General features: G+C 37.8%; 1 protein-coding gene across 1 annotated transcript in view; it reads right to left on the reverse strand.

The window, feature by feature from the left end:
- Positions 1–23,068, reverse strand: part of PTPRZ1 (protein tyrosine phosphatase, receptor-type, Z polypeptide 1) — a 148,955-nt gene that overhangs the window by 13,420 nt on the left and 112,467 nt on the right. Inside the window, exons 13-19 of the mRNA XM_009883671.1 lie at positions 18,182–18,326; positions 10,844–10,935; positions 7,441–7,526; positions 4,885–4,981; positions 3,321–3,403; positions 2,455–2,589; positions 1,071–1,205 (exon numbers count right to left, since the gene is read on the reverse strand). Coding sequence (XP_009881973.1) covers positions 1,071–1,205; positions 2,455–2,589; positions 3,321–3,403; positions 4,885–4,981; positions 7,441–7,526; positions 10,844–10,935; positions 18,182–18,326 — 773 coding nt within the window. The remainder of the gene's footprint in view (positions 1–1,070; positions 1,206–2,454; positions 2,590–3,320; positions 3,404–4,884; positions 4,982–7,440; positions 7,527–10,843; positions 10,936–18,181; positions 18,327–23,068) is intronic.

Consider the following 23,068-nt stretch of genomic DNA (forward strand, 5'->3'; position numbering starts at 1 on the left):
CCCCTTTAGGTACTGGAAGGCTGCAATAAGATCTCCCTGGAGCCTTCTCTTCTCCAGGCTGAACAGCCCCAACTCTCTCAGCCTCTCCTCATAGGAGAGGTGCTCCAGCCCTCAGATCATGCCACCTAGCTATAAATATTCCAGCTTTCAAAGAGAAGAAGGGTCAGTGCTTCTGTCCCATCAGCTGGCCCACTGAATGGAGAAATGACCCAGAGCTGTCCCTCAGAAAGGCACAGAGAGTACAGAGCACTGGAAGGATAACAAATGACAGCTGCTCTTAAGAGTCGCCAGCTATTTCTGCCACTCTGCTCCTCTGCTGGGTGGGCAGGAAGGGTAGGACTCACCTCACCCAGCTCTAGTGATCTACAAGGGAATTGTCCTTGTGTAGGCTGTTTTTCTAAGCTCCCTCCCTCCATTGCAGCTCAGAGGCAGAGATACCTTCAGAGAGCAGGTCAACTTATTCAAAGACTGGTTCCTAAAATAGGCAGAATAAATTACTTGACAGGAAGTGATGTACTTTACTACTGGGAGGCCGAGAGACTAGATGTCTAACATTTAGGTGGCTGAAATAAATTAAGTTTTCAGAATGCCCCTCAAAGTAGCCAATGTCACACTGCTGAGCTGAGAGCATGCTGGTTCTGATTAAAACAAAATAAGGTGCAGATTCACCTGTTTTGCAGGGGGGTAAAAATTTAGTCCTTAAAAAGGAAAACTGGTAGCTGAAGTAGATGATTTAATACATACCATGTTTTCTACTAACTGCTCTATTTCTGAAAATGTATCCTCCTGCTCACCAGGGAGGCAAAGTCCAAATCAGGTCCCCAGTGCGATCACAGCCTTTTCCCTGATGGTCCTACATCCCACCAGTACTACACTACAGGTCAGTATCTTCTTAATTTGTTGATCTGGTCAAACTAACTCTGAAGTTGATGAGCTTCTTGGCCGGCTGAGATCTACAGGATTCAGATTTACCTATACAACATAAAAGAGCTGCCAACTGCCTTAAAAATATTCTGAACAACTTTTAACCCTCCCTTTTGCCCAAAGTATGTTTTCAGGCTGCCACAAACCTTTTTGATCTTGGTGTTCCTAAGAGTAAAATTCCTCACAGTGTAATAGGCAAGTACATGAACGCTCTTCTGAGTAACTAAGAAGTTCCCATATTCTTCACTACCTTCAGCAGGCCAGTACTGGTCACATTTCCTCTGTTAGAAAGAGAACGAAAAAGAGAGAGAAAGAGAAAGAAAGGTGTCAAACTAGGAAGCCGAAATGTCCAAATTTAAGAGCACAGTCAACCACAAAAACATACAGGGACTCAATATACGCAGTTTATAATAGACATGACCTTCAGCCTAACAGAACAAGTAATGGCTATTTTATGTTGTAAAGAGAGATGGCTGTGCCAAGATGCTCTTTATTTGGAATACTCCAACAAAGAGGTTTAAATCATACTATCAGAGTTAAAGGGCTCTAAATATTGTGGAACTTGCCATTCTATATGTGCTCTAAAATCGAAAGAAAGTAACAGTTAATCTATAGGAAAAATAGGAATACATTCAAGTCAGTATGTGGCTTTTGGTTAGTTCATAGTATGGGCAGACTATACTTATATCTGATCAGGGAGGGTAAGAGTGAGCTCGTGCGTGGCCAATATATATGGTAGAGAGCTGTGATGTCCAGCCTTTTGTTTGGGTAGCCATATAGCTACCATATAGCATAGTATTATAAATGAAGTGTGGCCCTTGTCTGCATTTGCTGTGTCTGTGTCATCTGATAGATGCTTAATAGGTCATATGACAAGACTTACATGCATTTTAGGCAGTGGTGCCAGTATGTGGCAAGTGTGATGCAATGTCTCCTCATGTGACCAAGGGTACGTGCATAATCCCATCACATAACCAGAAACACACACATACTGGAATGGGGTTTGACCTCATTTTGTCTCACTGGACAAATGGGTATCTAGTCACGTAGTAGGAAAGGAACTATGGGTCCCACGGGATGTTAACAGGGAGTAGCCAGTGAATACTGAGAAAAAGTCACCCGAACTACGGCCTTCTCCTTTCCAGGTTCTAAGGCACCCTTTCTTTCTCTGAGAACAAGAATGACAGAGAGCAGACTGCCAGCAGAATGTGGTACAAGGGCCACAGTCTGGCCACTCCTAAACATATACAAAAAGTCCTTTTTTCAGCATAAGACAATTTTTTTTTGTAGTTAGAATATGGTATTTTCAAGACTTGTTGTTGACAATTGAGTTTAAATGTTTTCTTTAGTTTCATACTACAAATCCTCAACTTGTACTTCTGTAGCCAATCCTAGTACAAGCAACTACTACAAACTGTTGCTTTTTGCTCAATAAATGCCTAAAACAGATTTTTAAAAGAGACAAAGTAGTCTGCTAGAGGTAGATCTATCAACATCAGAGAAATAAATAATAGACAAAGGTACTCATACCCTTCCTTTCTCAACGAGATTAGTTATCATCACAATAACTTCTACGTTATGTTCCCATATCATTCTCCAGAAATCTTCTGCTGTCGATTTTAGTGGCCCTTGAGCTGCAATGTAGGCTTTTGGCTTGTTGTAGCCCTAAATTGAAATATAACAAATGACACTTGTCAAATCACAGTCTGCAAGCAAAAGGAGGTTGGGAGGAGTATGTGACATTTTATATATCTATTTTTAAAGAATCTCAAAAGCTTTTAAGTACTTTCAAATTTATAACTATCCAAATCGCAGAAACCCTGTGGGTTTCTAGCACCAGATGACATCGGAATGCAACTGTTATGTCAATGTTCATCATTCCAACAAATAGGATATATGTTCAAGTGCCCGTGTTCTGGCAGGATGTTGACACAATAGTGATTATGAGACATCTATTATGATAGTGGTTTAAAAAAATGAATCAAGATCATTCATATGTAAATTACTAGGTAACAAAAACTGAATAAATGGTACCTCCGTGAGGCTCTCAGCCAAACGGCATCTTCCTCTCATGAGATTATCTCAGACAGAAGAATTAACCAAAAATGCATAAAAGAACAAACATTCAGATGTGAAATGCTTCTAAAATGACATTTTTTGTTTCATAAAGCTCTTCATCAAGCTGCAGCTGATACAATATCAAGATGGATTCAAGAAAGAATTGGAGTTTTACCTGTGGTTTAACTTTGTAGAAATAAATTGGATCATTAAAGTTTTTCTTCTATCAAGACCTGTAATATTGTGACACTTTTTTTTGTTAAGTCTATTCACATACATCAGTTTGTACAGAAAAGGCTGACAGACGAATAGGCTGGCAGATAGAAAAAGGCACTTACATCAACGTAGTTGGCATTAATGTAATCAGTCAGTTTTCCATCCTTTTCTGCAAGCTGTGCTAATTTAACCCTAGTATGATCATCTGTAGTAAAACAAGGGGGAAAATAAGCATAGTTTTCTGCAATAATTATATTCTTTCTATAAGAAATATTTTTAAAAAATACTGAAATGAATTTTTACATCACATAAGACTAATACAGTGACAATCACATATGCAAACATCCTGTGCTTAGGTATGAATCAGATTCAAAATTCTAGTTTGCAGAAAAATAAACTAATGAATCCAAGGATTCAAGGGATTCAGAATTTAGTTGCCTGAACAGCAGCACCTGAGATCACTTTAGGCACTGTGACATATTGCCTTACAGCTTCCAGCTGCTGCTGCTTGTGAAGGGTCGGTGGTCTTCTGCAAGTCCTGTGTCGTGACTGCCAAGACCGCCCAGTGGGATGTCTCAAACGACACCAGGCACCAGTGTTTAGGCACATTAATTCCAAGTTAAAGAGCGGAGACTGGAGACCAATGGGCCCTTGGAGAAGCTGGTCAGCTGAAGAGCCTTAGTAGTGGCTACTGCCAGGATACCTGAAGCTCTCTGTAGCCTGCACTGATTAAAAGGACTAGAGACTTGATTCAGTTGCACAGGACAATTATTGCTACTTGAGTTGCCCTAAATTGCCTGTGCACTGCCCTTTGATAAAAAAAACCCCTCTGGGTTGGCACCTTTTGTATGATCAGGTACAAACACAGAGTGGCAGGAAAATCCCTGACTTTCTGTCCCTCTAGAAGCATCTCCAGCCGGGTGGAATGGGATTTCTTGCTGCTGGTTTACATTGTCTGCTGCCAGATGGGCTGATTCTGTCTCTTTTTCTATTAAGCTCTAGTGACATCAAATGCTGAACATATATTTCATTTAGAGTTTCTTGTTATCAGAACAAAGTTAAAATGCTATAGAGAATAAAGAAAAACATATTAAGCCATCAAAATGATCAAGAGCCCAGAGGCAATAGCTTCAAAGAGAGATTAACAAAACTGAATAAACATGTTTCAGAAAAGAAAAATCTGGGATAGTGAAGAAGGGCGATGCAATGGGAAAACATGTCTCCTGGCTAATGAAGCTGATCTATTACATTGTGGCAGGGCACAATACAACATAAAAACAGTACATTTATATTTATATATGGCAGTAAATATATCCAGGGATTGTGAAGCTCCTAGAGAGGATAAATCATCATTATTCCAGATCACAGATGGATTAATTTTGGCAATCAAAACACAGCTTCTTTGGCTTTATAATGGCATTATAATGAAATCTCCCAACTCCCTTTGGGTCATCACAGAAGACACAAATACATCGTTCTAACACAGGCTTATCAAAGCAGCAGAATGCCAGAGGACTAACTTGAAGAGATGTGAAATCTCATGCTACTCCTCTCCAAGCATTTTGCTGAACAGTAGCCAGAGCTTTCAGTGCAGAGGTTTGGGGTTTTTTTCCTCTTAGAACATATAATTCTATACTTGTCGATAATTATTTCTTAAAGAAAACACCAAATGATGCATTCACTTACAAGCAACAATGTTTATGTATCGATTCTTATTCTTGTTGTCGGGGTGATTAGAGCTGTCTGATGTAATACCTAGATCTACAGTACAGCTCTGGATTTCCTGGAAAAAAAAAAAAAAAGTATATCATACTTTAGCAAGTATTGAGATACATAAAATTTCATAAAATACAGTAAGTCAGCACAAAAAGAACCACAACATTATACCCAATTATCTATGATATTTTACAACTACTTCATTGCTAAAAAAAAAATGCAGTGAAATAATTCCTTACCTGATAAAACTCTTTCAGTGTCTAATGAGGGAATGAATGCAAAAAAAGTAAAAAAAATCAAATTCCACAGCACAGAACAAATGGATAAAAGTGTTTATATAAATTACAATTACTATATGGAAAACAGTTATGGTCATGCAATATATATCTCCATAATAACAACAAAGCTAAATATTTTGACATAACTCTTAAAGGAAACAAGAGGTAATCTTCCTGGTAAAATACTGGCATCTGTTTTCCTATCTTTAGCTTTAATGTTAGACCTTAGGCTGGTGAAAGCTTATGCATACGATCAACATCGCTGACTTTAGCCAGATTATCTACATATTTATCTGGTCATTGGATTTTATATTGGTCCTTATAACTGCATTAGTTTCTCTGTGGAATGCTTTTGCTCTCTTTGCGTGCAGCTGTAAAACCTTCACCGGAGCAGGCAGCCTCATGGCACGCTGGTGAAGGACAGCGTCACAGCCCTCAGTCTGCCACCAGCTTCTCAATGAACCCAACGTTTTTATACAGAGAGAGACAGGACTGAGAAGACAGGCACAAAATCCCTAAGACTTCCAAAATTAATTTATTTTATTTTATTGATCACTTCAACTGACAGGAAACTCAAGCATTTATAAGGTCCACGTTGTTAACCAGGAAATATGTTGTCATCACTAAAAGTACTATAATAATGTTTCCCAACACTTTTTAGGATTTATTTTAATATTAATAACCTTCAGCTATTTAAATACATATATGAAAAGTGGTTACCAGTCTGAAAAATCAGATTTTAAATATGAGTTGTTTTATAGCAGTATAAATAAAAAACCCGAACCACCCCTGTACTCTCCAAATGTATGCTGACTCTGCAAAGACAATGACTATATCTCAATTTTTTCCATATCTTCTAAGTTCTTTATCGGTAGAGAAAAGCCCAGGACAGTAATTCTGGGTTAGTGTGTAAAGCCAAAAATGATCTCCAAGAAACGATGAGGACACTGAGTTTTTTGTAATAGTTAAAACAAGCATGAAATATTTCAGTTGGTGCGGGTGTAGCTTGGTGAGATGTAGTATATTTGGTCTTTGGATCACTGCTGTAATTTAGGAAAAGAACAATTTTAGGAAAAAAACAATTTAGGATGAACAATTTGATTTCTGTACTGCTGTCCTCACTAACGGTGAAAGAACTTTTTCACCATTGTATTTACACACAGTCCTCCAACACCTGCTCTTATGAACAGCCAGCCTAGCTGGAGCCCAGTCCTGTATGCACAGGTGTGATTTATGAATATGTACTGGACATTCACAAGTAGTTACAAGTTTGGCCCCATGATCAGATGGATATTTGAATGTTAAATGAATTGGAGAAGAAATGCTAATGAGAAGGTTAGGTGAATGACATGGAATTTTTTGTCCATTAGACCACAACACATTGGCCAGGGAAACAAAAGCAAACCCAAAAGATGCAAAACTATGAATTTTTTTACTTTCTGTATTGTTTTTGCAGCAGGAATATTACAGTCATATTTCAAATTAATAGAGATCAATTCAAAAAACTTGTTTCCATCCCACCTGACTGATTTTGTTAGAAATCACTTGTCAAGAATTTTAACAGCACAGCTTTCATGACAAAGTTTGGGTTTATAATGTTCATTTTATGTGACTTAAGTTAGAACATATCTAGCTTTAAATTGTTTGTAATGCATATGTGTGAAAAACAATAAAGTTCATCAGTTACATATGGTGATAGTAACATTATATGATGAGAGCATACATTTCAAAATTTTGAAATACCTCTTATGAACCATACACTTTAGGAAAGGAACTGTAAAGCTTTCACTACCACATACGAAGACTACATTAGCTCCCCTGTTAATCAGAAGTCTTGCCACGTGTACTTATTATTACTTCCTTTTTTTTTTCTCTGTAAATGGAACAAGTAAATGGGGGTAGCTTCTGCAAAATTCAACTGGCATTAGTGTTAGAAAAGCTTGAGATCTACAACTGTATCTGATAAACCATATAGATTGCATTATCTTTGCATAGTTTACTCACACAATCATTTACTGCTTTATCACAGTGATAAACATTCCCATTTGCATTCCAGTCCTGTTAGCTTTTTAGCTCCCTAGTCTTTATGCATAAGCAGTCCTTACTGGGCTCACAGTACTCATATTTACATGCATTTATGAAATTGGCACCCAAGTCAGAACGGAATGCCCAGTTCTTTGTTTCCAGGCATTTAAACTTAACATTATTTGTATGTGCTAAGAAGAAAGATGACGTCATAGAGCCATACCTCAAATTCTTCAGAAAAACCATTACTTGCATGTAAATCTGCAACATGTTTTGGAAAATGCTTTATTGGAATTGCTCCAACATCATCTTAGGAGTGGGAAAAGACAAAAAATATATTTATGAAGAATAAAAAGCCAGTGACATATAAAGAAGTTTATACGTAGGCAATCCACACAACATCCTGAAATAAAATTTTTGGCGTGAACTTTGGATATACAACTCCCACAAAAATAAAAGCACTCTTTAACACAATTAACATTTCTAAAATCATGCTCTGACACTTATACATTTCTAAATGACTATTTAGAAAGAAGATATATAAAATGCTGTGCTAGGTCTTGCTGTCTTTAAGCCCCCAAAATAAAGATACTGATTCTGTAAGATGCTGAGCTTGTCTGTAAATCGAAGAGCACTCAGAACTCCCTGTGAAGTCAAGGGGAAATGGGAGGATTAGCAGTTTGCTACAAGATGTTCAAAGGGAGTGGGTATGAGCACAGCTCTGAATAATACTGCCAAGGAAAGAATGACCAGGCAGAGTCGTCTGGGTGCTTGAGGCTGACTGGTGTTGCACTGGGACTCTGATACAGTACATGAACGAGCCGCATAGTCCCAAGCCTACTAAATTCATGCAGCATTATACCAGTAGTATAATTTTAAATCATGTGCTGCATATTTGCACTGGCATCCAAAGGAAACAACTAATTTTCATTTTTTACTGCATTACTGAGTACTTCCAGTAGGGTTTTTTTTTCCCCCATTCTCCCCATGATTCTGTGATCACCTATTGATAATAATCTTATGTCTGATCCTGGGAGTATTGACTGCAAACTTTCACATCAGGCTTTATACTTCAAGTTTTAAGTGAAAGATTTAAGTTTAAGACTTTCTGGATACCCACAAAAACAGCCTCTACATTCTTAACCAATAAATGTGATTCATGCAACTTCTGGGTCCTGGTACTCAGTCTGAATTTTCCATCTGATGTTTGTATTTCAGGACATCTCCGTTTTACTTTATACAGATACAGAAAAACACTCTTGTGCAGAAAGTTCATTTGGGATCATGTCAAAAGCCTTTGGGACTTTTAATCTTCTCTTTCCTGCAAATATACTACGTAAACAAAGTCATCTGTTCCGTTAATTACCTGTTAAAGGATGACATTATTTCAACTAGTTTTGGTTCTGAAGAATAATTTATTTTTTTTAAGCCTTTCATGGATTAAAAATATTTTTATTTCACAATTTGTAATTTCATCACTGTTTCATATGAGAAAGAAACATCAAAAACATTGAACAAGGACCTGTTATTTACATCAACAGATGTTCTGCATTTAGGCCACCTGATAATTTTAGCTTTCAGTTACCAAGAATTTGTTGATTTGTATTGAGATCCATCTGGTCTTCCACTTTCATGAATGGATCTGAATACAAAAAGTGAATCTATCCAGTCAAGACTAAGAAGCTGAACAAATGTGTAACACTATCTTCACACTTCAGAGATGAATCCTGACATAAAGTGTTTATTCTAATGATATGCAAACACAAAACCAGCAGGGAAGGTAAATGAGCCTAAAAGCAAGGACAGTAAGGGAGAAAGAGATCTCAGGTTTGGTGTAATTACTGTTTTACGTCTTTACCAGTGCTAATCTCCAAATTCAACCACTTTTGACTCCAGGAATATATTTTATATCTGGATGGCAGGTATCACTTGAAACTACTTAAAGGTTGATTGCGGGTCCCAACATTACCCTGTAATTCATTATTTGTTCTGAATGCATCCGAATTATGCTGTGAAGTGCCAGAGCATTTTCTGTGAATAACTGCAATTCTCCTATCTCTGCCAATGAAACCCCACAAAAGGAAAACCTAATATGTAATGAGATCTGTGGAGTGTGCTTTTAGTCATAGTCATAATAAGAAATTAAACTTAGCAGTTACAAAATGCTCTTCCTGCTCTACGCTCTTTGCCAGTATTATATCACAGTTAGTCTCAATTGTTGTAAAATTACACTGCTAAAACACTAGTGCAATAGAGAACACAAAACCTGCTCACTTGACATCTGCTGCACACAAAATAAAACAAAAATATTTCCTCAGTGCTTGCAGCTTTTTCCATAAAATATTTTACATATCTTTCAGTCACTTAGAAACACCTTTCTCTTTAAGTTAATATTTATCAGTATTTCAGAAGGAAAACCTCCAGCTTCAAAACACCTATTTCAAGCACTCAGAATAACTGTAAGTGCAATTCTGTCTAATAACAATGGAAAACACTATCTTCCTAAGGTGAGATGGTCAGGAAAAATTACAAGAAAATTAAACAGTTGTACTGCAGTATAGTTACTGATAGAGAATAAAATCAGAGATCTCCTATACCAATTGCCACTTTATGTTCATACGTAATCACATGTTTTCTGAAAAGGTTATGCATCCCCTAACAATAGCAATCATTACAAGAGGCATTTAAAGATGCCTACAATTCTGTTACAACAGACGTTTAATGTTTGTGATTTATTTAATTAAACGTATTTACTAGTCATCTACACAAGGGCTGATTTTGCTTCCCTTAGTCATTCCAAGGGAACCCATCCCCCTGTGTACGAGCACCGTTTGCAAAAGCATTACTTGTGGAACAAGATATCCTTTTCTCATGGGTAAAAATTTGGCTTGGGATCTGCTGCAGAATTAATCTATTTAAGGTACTTTTCATTCTACTCGACTGAAAAAGCTGAGAGGGCTGCATGTGCTCCTCTGATACTTTCTGAGGAGCAAAGAAAAGAAACCATTACTCCAAACAACTGTGGTGGATATGGAACCAGAAGATGCTAATAATATTCTCACCTGTGTAGCCTTTTTATGAGAGGCTCAGAGAGAACTTTACCAGTAGCAACTATGCTACTAAAATCTATAAGTTAAAGAAAATGTTGTAATTGCAAATGAAATGTAGATAGATAGGGCATAAATTGGTCCCGTGGGTAAAAGGAATAGGCCATGATCTATACAGAGGTGACAAATTCATTTAAAGGCAGAAATACAGCAGAATATGTTGCTGGTGTAATCCTCTGCTTTGTGATAGTGAACTAGATCTATGTAGCGTAGCTCAGATGGCTACGCTAGCAGCCACTTTTAGTGAGGCTACACCTCAAATGGCTTAGAAGGCACAGCGTATCTTTGAGATAACTCTGTAAGGTGAGGATATTTCTCTTCTGTGTTACCTACAGGAGAGAATATTAGTAACACTAGTCTCTGCCTCCATCAAGCGCACCTGTATTTATTAGTACAAGAAGGTACGAATCCCTGGTTTACAGATGTTAGAGTAGGTGAATAATTCATATGGACACATACATACAAGGCAGCCTGTTCCAACAGTTAACACCAATCCACAGAACAGTTGGCAAAAAATACCTGAGACTGGGAAGATTGGAGCTGGGGGAGCAGAAATCACTCGAGGTGATGTATTATCTTCTAAATAAAAGTGAGCAGTCTGGAAACATTTCCTAGAGGGGTAGAAACATAAATAAATATTGCAAAAAAACCCCCAACATTATCTGAGAGCTTTTGGAATTCTGGCATTATTGAGTAAGAAAGTAACCATGGTTTTGAAAACCAGTTTTCATGGAGTGTCAAATACTACTGCTATAATACAAATATTCCCCCAACATATGCATACACCAAATTATACATACAACTTGAAGATACTACATTAACTCAGCATAATACATAGTTCATGCATCTTTACCTATACCAGAGGCAGAAGATAGAGCACACATCAGACATAGCGAAAGCTGGAAGAGCAACTCTGCATCAGGAGCTACTGTAGATGTTGCACAGTAAGTCCAAGTACAAAAAATGCCATTCTCTTCCTTGCTTATCCAAATTCGCACACCACATAATTACTGTTCCCTTTCATGTGATTATGCTAGCCTGAAGACGGAGCAGTGTATGAGATCAGTTCTGGTAATTCACCAATAGATCCTACTGCAGACACGGAAATGCAATAAAAGGCAACATGCCCTGCAACAGACAAAACGGTGGCTCTGGAACGACTATGACTGCGGCTAAACAAATCTTTCATAATGTAATTGCCACACTGAGGGACAACTTTACCAAGGAGGACTTCCCTAAGTTGAGAGACAGAAACAGGGGAATTTATAACTCCAGGAGATGCTAGCTTTGTTGAAAAAACATTGAAGGATGAATACAAATGAAATCAACCTTAACTATGACCCACAATGTTATTTGTATCTGTGCTGTAATCCAGATGTGAAGATAATAAGAATAGCATCTGTTAAGAGTCCAGGCTATTCAAGGGACTAAACAAACAACTCCTGCTGTAAGCATTGCAAAGCCTCCTTAATTAAAAAATCTCCATATGATTAGACATGCTAATAACAATCTTTACTCTGGGTCACTTAATCTATTTGAAATATTATTCACTAATCATTAAATTTAAAAAGAAATATATGCATCAGGAAAATATTAATCTCTTTTTATATTTACAAGATTCTGCCTCTTCAAAGCTGTTGGCTGAAGCTATTATATGATCTTTTCCTATTTTGTGTAATCACTGGTGCTTTAAATTCTTCTGTATTGTTCCTGTATCACTGCACGGATAAAGCCCCTCATATAATTCTTATAATCAAAAAGAAATTTTGAGGCTACTTTGAGAAACCGATAGAGAATATCCCAATATTTTCATTCTTTCCAGAACCATTAATATAGATCCTAAAGACTTTGGTAAGCTGATTTGAATTAAGCCTCTGGGAAACATGTCCATACTCTCGGAATGTGTTGGGAATTTTCTGTCTGTGTACAATGCAGATTCGCTTAAAACACAAGAAAAAGTGGACAGCTACAGCAAAGGGAAAACCATGGCATGCAAAATAGTTCTGGTGATTCACATGACAATTGAATTTGGTGTCCAGCTAGAATCCCCTAAAAGCATATTTGTGATGGTTATAGAGGTGCTTTGGCTTTGCGTGACATGTTTGGTGTTAGACTACCCATTCTGTACTTAGTTTTACCTAGAAATGGTAATTTTGGATGCAGACCAAGAACACATTCAGGATGCGCTTGGGAACATCCTTCTAATTTTTAAAGAGGCTCCAACATTGGCACCGCATAGAGTTAGCGGCTGCTGAGGTGAGAGAGGCTGTCTCAATGCCAGCATAATACTCAAGAGTTTGTCTCGGGACTGTGTAAAATGTCTGTAAGAGGTAGACAAGTATCAAAGCACTTCAGATTACTAAACGCTTTTGGAAGGTCTGATCCTGCCTGCTGGGCACTGAGAATGCAGATGTACCAACAACGTAGATGTACTGTATTAAAACCAGCACCAACTAACCAAACATGCCAACCAGGTTGCCCAGAGAGGTGGTAGATGCCCCATCCCTGGAAACATTCAAGGTGTGGTTGGACGGGGGTCTGAGCCACCTGATCTAGTCGAAGATGTCCCTGCTCGTTGCAGGGGGGTTGGACTGGGTGACCTTTAAAGGTTCCTTCCAACCCAAACTATTCTATGATTCTAAGATTCAAGCTCTAAACCCAAAAAATGTCTTTCCCCTAATGCCGACTGTTTATGAACAATGATCATACATAAAGTTTATGGACTAACATCACAGAGTTTTGTCAGCTCCTTGCTTGAGAAAAGACAGAGCTAAAAAGAATTTAATTAGCATAATGGCTTTCACATCTAAAGCAGTACTTAAAATGTCCTCATAATATGCCATAAATTCGCTATCCCTTACTGAGCCACTGTATCTTTAATCTTTAACAAGTTAATTGTGGCTGAAAATAAATTACACCCTTAGCACATTTGGGAGACAAATTCATAGCAGTTGACTTAACCTGTAATAAGACTCATAAATAGGCACTCCATCTGCTTCTGCATCAGCAGTGAAAGCCTTCATGACTAAACCTAATGTTAATAACACTGTCTCGTTAATTATCACTTGTTGTTAATGAAAAAAGTGATGACTATTTCAAACTTCCAGACAAAGGTCCCATCACTCAACGTTAACCTGATTATTTAATTTACACCTTTCATCACAGCATTTAGATCTTCAACCTAAAATTGTAATTTGTAATTTAGACACTGCATTTCTTCGAACACACGCTTTATATATGGAGATAGAGCTAAGCCATTGAATTAATTAGTGTCTGTGTCTGTAGAGGAAGGCATGCAGCAGCAGCTCTTTGGTTTAACAGGAGGGATACCAGATCTGAATGAACACTTAACTGTGAACTACTTGGGACAAAGCTACACCTCGGACTGCAGAGGACATTGTTTTTTTGGTGTGTGGGTCCCTGGACCTTGGCTGAGGATATGTGCTGCCTACTTCTCCCCTGGGGCAGGGACCGCTCAGAGCTCGACTGGGATTGTCCCTGAGGCAGTCAACACAGCACGGGGCTATGTGTGTCTGCGCAGGGTGTTTGCCGCTTGCCCCGGCTGAGGAAGGGAGCCGAACCTCGGCAGTCAGAGGCATCTGTGACAGGATGGGTTTGCACATCCACTGATCGCCCAGAATGGTCTCAGAGGCACGATTACTTCTTTCTCTGACAATTTCAGGGTCTTTTGGGCTCACAGGATATCTCCCAATGGGTATTCTAAAACACTTATTAGAATTTCTTTCTAAATGGTTCCAATCATTTGAAGATCTGATGGTTCCAAAGGGTCTTTAAACGGATTCTCAATGGATCCAACGATTCAAATCATTCCACTTTTAAATGGTTCCAATTAATTTTAAGTGCTTGTCAGCTAGAATTTTAATCTTCAAATTTTATTAACCCTTTTATTTATCATTTGGTTATCACATAGTTGAGAAGTTTTTCCTTCGTGGATGGATTGAGTGTGGCCTTTGTAAGTTTAAATCTGTTTTTAGTGTGTCTCTGCATGTGTGAGTTTAACTATCCTTAGAGAGGGTTCTCAACTCTGTCCCCATAAACCTAACACAGCACTCAAGGCATCAATTCAAACCATGGATAGGAAAATGAACGTTCTCTGACAGCTGTGTTTCAAAGACATAGGGTGGTAGAGGAAAGTTAAAATTTAAATGACTACTCAGGGTGTTTGTCATTGGGTTGGTCATTTCTGAAGCATTGCTGTCATCTAACTTCTTGGAAGCTTCATGACAGCCAGCTGATATTCAGTATGTCTATAGACAGAAATGTAGTTGGAACTGCATTAGCAGTTTGCTGTTCACATTATTAGAGCTAGTCTCTTAGTGAGATTCACGTATATATATATCTGTTGAAAAAGAATCTTGAATCGTGCAGTTCCCACTGACAACTGTTAACCTTTTACTGCCTTCCAAGCTCTTCTTATAACTACTATAAAAATTGATCTGCACAAATAGCCTGAAATTTCTTCCTATACACCAGTTCATCAGGTTTATTTTCATTGATCGCTTCTACGAACTGTTCCAAAAGTGTACACACATGCATAAGCAATTTCCAGTATATTATATGTCGGCACAGAGAAACTGGCAATTTCAGTCACCTTAACAGATAAGGTTAATTCAGCAAAATGGGAACGATGAAGCCATCCAGACATGAAAAGAACAGAGCAAGAAGATTCAAATATCCTTGCTGCATCGACTCAGTCAAATAGATAGATACTAAGAGAGATGGATAAATTCTAGATTTGGATAGAAAATTCTCTCTAAAGCTTTAAAAAAAAAATCTATGTGGACAACAAGGCCATTAAACAGGCAAAAGAATCTCCTTGTTTATTCCACTGTAATCTTAATCATGCTGAAGAAATGAAAGGAAAATGACACTGCTTGAAAATTGCTTGAATTACAAAAGATTTGATACACAGAACTAGAGCAGTTCAAAATAGTGTATTTTCCTACTGGCAATTAGATAATCTTTAGACAATATTGCCATTAAAAATTTTCATCCCTGTCAGAGAAATGAATATTTTATCACAGAAAGACTGAAATTGTGCCTAATGAGATAGTGAAGAGATTGGGGAATTTCCTCAAGTGCTGATTAACAATTTCATGTAAAAAAAAACCCTAAAACCCAAACAACAGATGGTACAGAATTATTGTTCCAATACAAGTCATTCAAGTGAAGAACAAAATAATTTTGCCTTTTTTCAACCCTGAGAAACTGCAACTTGTCACTCTTGGTAGTTACTTGTTTTTTAAACCAAATAACACACCTTTTGCATATTAAACACATGTTTTTCATACTCAGATTAGGAGCTAATAGTGGAAAAAACTCAAAGCACTATTCACTCAAATATCCAGCTAGAATATACCAATGCAATTTTTTGAGTACCTTTGTCAAACGAATATAGAATGACTTCTTGCAAACTTAAGCTTGTCATGAACTTTAGTAAGTGAAAATAATTGGACTACACAAAAAAAAAGCATTATAGAAAGAAACATTGACAGCTTACATCAATTATTTCAAAATACATTAAATATAACCATAAAAATGCTTATAGACTCGACACTAATATTTTCCAGGCATAAAGAAATCTGCATAGCAATAAAGTTAATGTTCTGATTTTTCCCAGGCTTTAAAAAGAGGTGAGGGTCTTGTCACCTTTGAAAGAGGACCACAAAGTCCTACCTACAATACGAACTGTTTACATTTCATTCCCCTGAAATAAAAACATGTTACTGGCGTTATCATAATGCCAAGAAAATTTTCTTGAGGATTAACAAAAAAAGAGCTCCACATTTTATTTTGTAGTACACAAGAAATACAGAAACGATTAAATTCAAGTCAAGAAGATATTACTGCTAACGGGATTTTTGTTTTATTTTGAAAGACCTATGTTACAGAATTGTTCATTCCCAGAGAAAGAATACGAAATGAACACAATGTTATTCAACAAAAACAAGCTTGTAACGTGTAGGATTACTAGAACTGCACTGTACAATCTGGGTCTTAAAATGGACAGTGTTCTTTGGCAAATAGCAGAGATTTCAAATACTATTTAGCTTCAAGGATGAAACCCTTTGGAAGATGAATATGAACGTTCATGTTGCGTAACATGAAAGACAGGAAAAGGTTCTGACTATGAAAGCTGTTAGCTGGAAAACCTGTGAAGGACAGTGTAACTATCCATCTAGACATAAACTAAGAAATGAGTTGTGCAATTTTTCCTGCAATTAGCTACTTCTTTGGAAAGAAGAAGAAATCCTTCCGAAAATTCATTGCTCAAAAGTGCCTTTAATCATGCTGAAGGCTGTCTGACTCGCTAGCATGCTTGCCTGGAACAAAGGAAGCTCAAACTCAATTTCTTTAGCCTAGTCCCTTCAGGGATAGGATCTATTTTGTCCCCATGTGGGACATACCCTGCTGGGCTGATAGAAAGCCACTGTCAGGACACTAGAAGAGAAGTCAGTAAGCACAACCCTGAAACCATAGCCTAGACATTACAGTAGTCAGTAGCTTGGAAAAGACAGTCTGAGGTCGAGTTCTTGGTTCTTTACCACTTTTATACATTTTTGATTAACAGGATTGGGGGGTGGTGGTGGTGAAGAAACAAGGTCTGGAAGCATCTGTGAGATGTTTGGGCGTGCCTTCCACCTTTTTTCTACAGCTGCTGGAAGAGCAAGGTCCTGTTTCTTACTGCTAGTTTATGTGTTAGTACTGCACGAGCAATAACGGGATCAGGTTCCTGGTGATCACCAACCGGTAAGAATATCCATGACAGAAAGTTGTTGCTACATATTTCCCCCTTCTGATCCATTGCATCTCCTCCCTGGCAACCTGCACGCTCAAGAAAGTGTTAGGGTTGTGCATGGATTTTCAAAGTCCTATGAAACCTTAAGCACATCTGTCCCTAGGAATACTCTCTGGCTTTATCTAGAACCAATGAAACAGAGCCAGACAAAGGCTTGAGCACTGCCACATACCATCACATGGCTAACTAGATTCCCAGTATGCTTTTAGCTCAGGCCAACTTGCATTATTTCACACAACGCTTGACACAGTTTGGGGTTAGCACAGGGCAGAGACCATTCCCAGTAGGTGACGCAAAACAGGCCCATGAAGGAATCTCAGCAAGCGTGTGCACATGAAACACATCCTCAGTTACCCACTGAATGGTTTGAAATGCTGGGGGGCAAATTTTGGTTCAGAGACAGGCAGAATCACAAAGTAGAACAACTTTTTAATCACAGAACATCATAAGAGCCACTCAGTAAGTGATCTTAAAACATTTATACTCTTATACTATCATTAAACTATCCCCTTTCTGTCTTACATACAATGTCACCTACAGCACACTCCTACAGTGCTATGTTAATTGCTTATTCACATGGTCCTGTTGAGGACTGTAGATTCTCGTCCTAAATTGACAACTACCTTTTTTTAACTGTTATAGGATTGGAAAGATAGGAAACAAACCCATGCCATGCTATGCTATTTATTTTTCTTCTCCCTCCTGTTCTTCCCAGCGCTCTGTTAAGTCACTTAGCTTCTAGGTCTTAATAATCACAAATCAGTTAACTAAAATCTCTCAAAATGGAAATAAACTATTTGTAACGGTTCAGCCCTCTGCAACCAATATGAACTGCAGTTCAGCATTTTGGACAGAAACCACATATTTTGTCAGCTTTATGTCACTGCAGCACTGGAAGCAATACAAAGACACAGTGAGAGATCAGATCCAGTCTCCCTCCTGTAAGCCAGCTCAATGTCAATCACATTTTTCAAATCAGAGCTCTTTAGAACGAAAAAAAAAAACCCAACCAAAAAACCAACAAAAAAACAACTTACCTCCAGTATATGAGAATACCCACAAGAATCACTAGACAGATAAAAGTCAGGGCTGATACGACCACAAGTGGTATAACTGTCTTCTTCTCTGATTCCAGACTCTCAGCTAGACCAATACGAGACTCATGGCTACTATTACTTGCCTCTGCAGTCAGAGAAAATTGAAACAGTCCATGTTTAAATTCTGACAAACGCACAGCATGAGTGAATGTGTCTTATAATGAGCCTACTTAATACCACTTACCTCTGGTTTTTACTATGTACTGCAGAAAGCGTATACATTTGCAAACCAGCTTACAGAAAATAAGCAGACAGAGGGTAAAGCAAAGTGTTCAAGCTATGTGACTCAGCCTTCCAGCAGTGGAGACTTCTCTTTGTAAGAATAGCAGATTGATGTTAAAATATAGAAGAAGAAAGCTTTTTATTTTCATCTGTTTATTAGCTGAAAGCCAACGGAGTTAAGGAATCTAAATATATAATATCAGAATGTGTAAAGAACACTTTAATATTGAACTGTCACTCATATAATGCAAATCACTTCTCTGACTAATAGTTTAATAGGAAAAATGTCTTACAATAGTCCCTATGTGCTTCTGTATTTTAATTCATTGTCCATTCTGTAACTTGCCTTAAAGATAGATCCTGCTTCCTTTGAAACCAATTGCACTACTTTCTCCCCCAAATATACTGGAACCAGAATTAAATTTCCTACCTCCATCTTTACGGGCGACGAAATTAGATATTGTCTAGATTTCACATTTCTGTCAGCCTTGTAATGCTGGATGACAGAAATATTTGGGCATAGGAATCTGTATGAAGACTAAACCAATATATTTTATAATCTCATTAAGATAAGGGAACACAATAGTGGATGAGACCGATCCTGCATTTTTAACTTTGGTCATACCTCACAACGCATACACTTTAAAACTGTGATTGATACAAAATGACTAATTCTTTTCAATCTGTGCAGTCTACTGTGGTCTGCGACCATTATATGAGTCAAAACACAGAAATAAACACTTTTGCACTTGTTAGAATTAAACCCCTAGATTTTCTAAGACTGTTTTCTGCTTTTGTGAACAGTCCTAATTCAATGAATGTTCTGTATGGGAGCAGTATTTTGCTGTCTAGAAATCAGCTGCACTCCACTGAGATTTCAAGGGACCACATTCTACATGAATATAAAACTCAGACAGAAGGGATGAGGTAACGGAGTTGTACCTAGGGGTTAAAAAAAAAAAAAAAAGACAACAAAGCACATGTCTTAAATAGGATGTCAAAAAACAAACAGCTTCACACAGTAGAGACTTCCAGGTAGCTCTCTGCTTTCACTTGCTTGAGCTGAGGGGCTTTCAGGGCTCTATGTGCAAAAAGGTTTAGGCTCTGATCTTGCAAACATCTTCTTGGGTTTAGTTCAAAGTACTCAAACACCCAAATAAATCACTATTCTTTAAATCCTGTGGCTCAGTGTGCAAAGTGTGATTGCAGGCTCAAGTTGCTTCTGAAAAATCTGTCCCCAAGTTTCCGGTAAGTAGGCTAAAGTCGGTATTTCCTATTGATTTCAGAAGAAACTACATGTATGAATGAGAGATCAGAATATGTTCTCTTTGAAGCATTCATACTTGCTTATCCAGCTCGGGACTAATTCACAGCATAAATCCCAGTCTTATCTGTGTGATGACAGGGTTCCTTCAAACTGCCTGACCAAATCCTACTGGCATTCCTTCTATGAGGAATGAAGAGCAGGCTTCTCCTGTAACGGGGTTTCTTGCCTACTTGGCCATCACTCCAATGATGGCAGCTGAAAAGGCTGTCTCATCTACAGGAGATTTCTTTGCTCCCTAATAACGTGCTTGCATCCTTTGCAGAATTCTTTATATTAATTTCTCTTCCAGTTTTTCAACTGAAGTTGAAAGGCTTAGGTAGCCACAGAGGTCTTATGGTGAAAGCCCTAGTTCAGAACAAGCATAAATATGCATTAATAACAACAACAAACACTGGGACAAGTTTAAATGACATTTTTTTTCTGTAATGGTCACAACAAGAAGACAGTTAACCAATTTCTGGTGAATTCACTGTAATGTATAAATGAGTTCTCAGTGGAGAGGTTTGCTGGGTTTTTTTGTTTGTTTGTTTGTTTGTTTTGTTTCATTACTTTATGGTTGAATTAAAGCAAAGATGTCTTTGATTTACATAAGACCATCTTAGACATGCTCACACTGAATTTTCAGTTTATTAAAAGACAGTATTTGGCATCATTTATTGGAAAAAATAATGTACATGAAATGATACTGTATAGTGTCTTTCAATAATATCTAGAAGACAAACTCTAAGTCTGCTGTACTACTACTGTAGTCATGTATAATCCTTTTTTAATTACTATCAGTAACAATTCAAATGACACCCATTATGTAAAGTATAAATCTCTTATGGTAACATTCATTCACATTAGTAATATAAGTTTTGAAATACTGACGTTCTTTTTGCTGATTTTTAAAGAAATGTTATGCATTTTACACAACGTGGTAGCTACTTACCTACTGAACTAATCCACTTATTGATTCAGTTTTATAACACCTACCTTGTTAGGACTCCTATTAATTTCAGTATGTTTTCTACCTAATTTCAGTATGTGTTCTATTTTCTTTTAATTTTTATTTTCTATTTTTCACATTCTATTAACCCCAACTGCACAGAGTGTAAATTTACCACCTTTCCATATTAGTATTCTGTTGCTCGTGAGTAATATGACCTTGTGTGACTTAACTGTGTATTTGTAGGAATGTGATGAAATTTCACATGCTTTGTGGATTCCCTTCCTTAGTGGATTCAGTTGGATGATACTGCCCTCTACAGATGCTGTGAGAACTTAATGAAAGTTCAATTTATTTTCTAAAATACCACTTTAACCTTGGTTGTTGGGTCGTGGTGTTTTTTTTTTTCAAACATCATACATACTGTTTCTGACTGTACTCTTGGATTTTTCAATACTCTAACAAAGAGGCAATGCAAATTATATGTCTGAATACTTGAAGTTTTCCTCAATGCATTTTTAAACACAAAGGAAATGCTTTATATTTATCAGGTTTTTATCTACGTGAGGTTCAGTTTTGTTTTCTGGCCTTATCCTTGGAATCACAGATCTCTCACTGACTTTAAGAGGACTAAATAGGAAAATAGCACTAAATAAAAACAAGTATGGAAGAATCTGGGTCTAGTACTTTGGAAATATGCAAATCTGGCACAAAAAAACTCTGCATCTCACTGAAATTTGAAGGTGCCATACGCAGTAAGAATGAAAACGAGTGTTTTCATGAGGTAAGATGAATCAGAATCAAACTGAAGCATCTTCTTCCTTGCTCAATACATCTTAGAAAATACAAAACAAAGCACAAGGAGGGAATATGCTGTTGTAAGTTAAAAAACAGGCTCTCAGAGGTATGTTTTCTCTGGCAGAGGCATGGTTTCCTCTGGTGTCTTTCCATAAGGGCAGCACTTGTCTTTGTACAGAGAACTTACGTTCCTCTTAAACCTTTGAAACTAAAATGAAACAATTAATACTGAAACAAATTCTGGTTTTAGATTGTGCAGCACCCAACTTCTGCTGACAGTACATAGCTATCCAAAAGCAGAGCATGAATCTTCTCACTGAAGAACATTTCAGGTGCAGTTTTAAGTAGCCAGAAGTAGCATTCACAAGACAGCCAGCTCATCATGCATCCCCTGCTCCCCAATGTTTACTTAATTACACCCACTGGAACTGATATGTTCTCCTTTTATTATATGTAGATAAACCTTCTCATTCTCAATGGCACAAAAGTATCCCCTCACAGCTTTCCATGCTATTCATTAGACTTATCCATAACTAACCTGCCTCAGAGATGTTGAATACTGACGAGTGATCACTAGTAACAGATGAGGCTGATGACTGTGATGATCCAGGAGATAATTCTGAGTTACCTGCTTCAACTGCCCCTTCAGCGTCTCTCTCATTAAGGTCAGGAAAACTGAAATCTGTTGAAGTTTCATTATCATTAAGGCTATCTGAGGTACCTTGGCCAGACCCACTTTCTTCATCACTTGTAAAAACAGCCCAAGACTTAGATTCTGATGTGTTTTGCAACGGGACACTAGCAGTTTGAATGTGGTTCTCCAAAACTGTCAGGTCGTCGTGCTTCTTAGGTACCACACTTGCTGTCAAAGTTGATACGGATGTATAGTTATGTCTGTCCGTGGCATGGTTTATCTTACTGTCTGATGCAGCAGTCGAAATTTTCTTTTCTTCTTCAGGTTTCTCAGAATGTGAGCTTATAATTAGGTTACTCTGATCCTTGTCATTGTTTACCTTTGTATCTTGTTCCTCTACTACCATATCCTGAGCTTCTCTATGGGAAGTGCATGAGATACAGTTACTTACAGGGAAGCCATCGTCATATTCATCGTAGTCATCCTCAACTACAGAAGGCCACAAATCAGTACTGGACACAATACTGGGAGACAACCCAGAGGACTCTCTAGAAGGAACCAGCAACCTACTCAAAGTTACGGGGATCTCACTTTTGGGAGGAACAGCCGTAACAGAAATGTGTACATTTGGTAAGGGGAGAGTGTGATGAATGGACACGTCAGAATCAGAAACAACTGCAGGCATAGGAACAGGATCAAAACCAAGTGCAGAACTTGAAGAGACACTGGCAGCCTCACGTCTTTCAAAAATGCTTGAAGAGATACGGCTGTCTGCAGGAGTGGATACATGTGGTAATGTATCACCTGTCAGGAAGGCAGTTGTTACGGCGTTTGCTGCTTGGGGGGGAAAGGCATTTGTATTTTCTAAACTGGTCAGCTGGAGTGGAACATCGCTACTGTACAATGAAGGCATAACCT

Source organism: Charadrius vociferus, unplaced genomic scaffold (assembly GCF_000708025.1).
Source record: "Charadrius vociferus isolate BGI_N301 unplaced genomic scaffold, ASM70802v2 scaffold43, whole genome shotgun sequence".
In the NCBI taxonomy this organism is placed as follows: Eukaryota; Metazoa; Chordata; class Aves; order Charadriiformes; family Charadriidae; genus Charadrius; species Charadrius vociferus.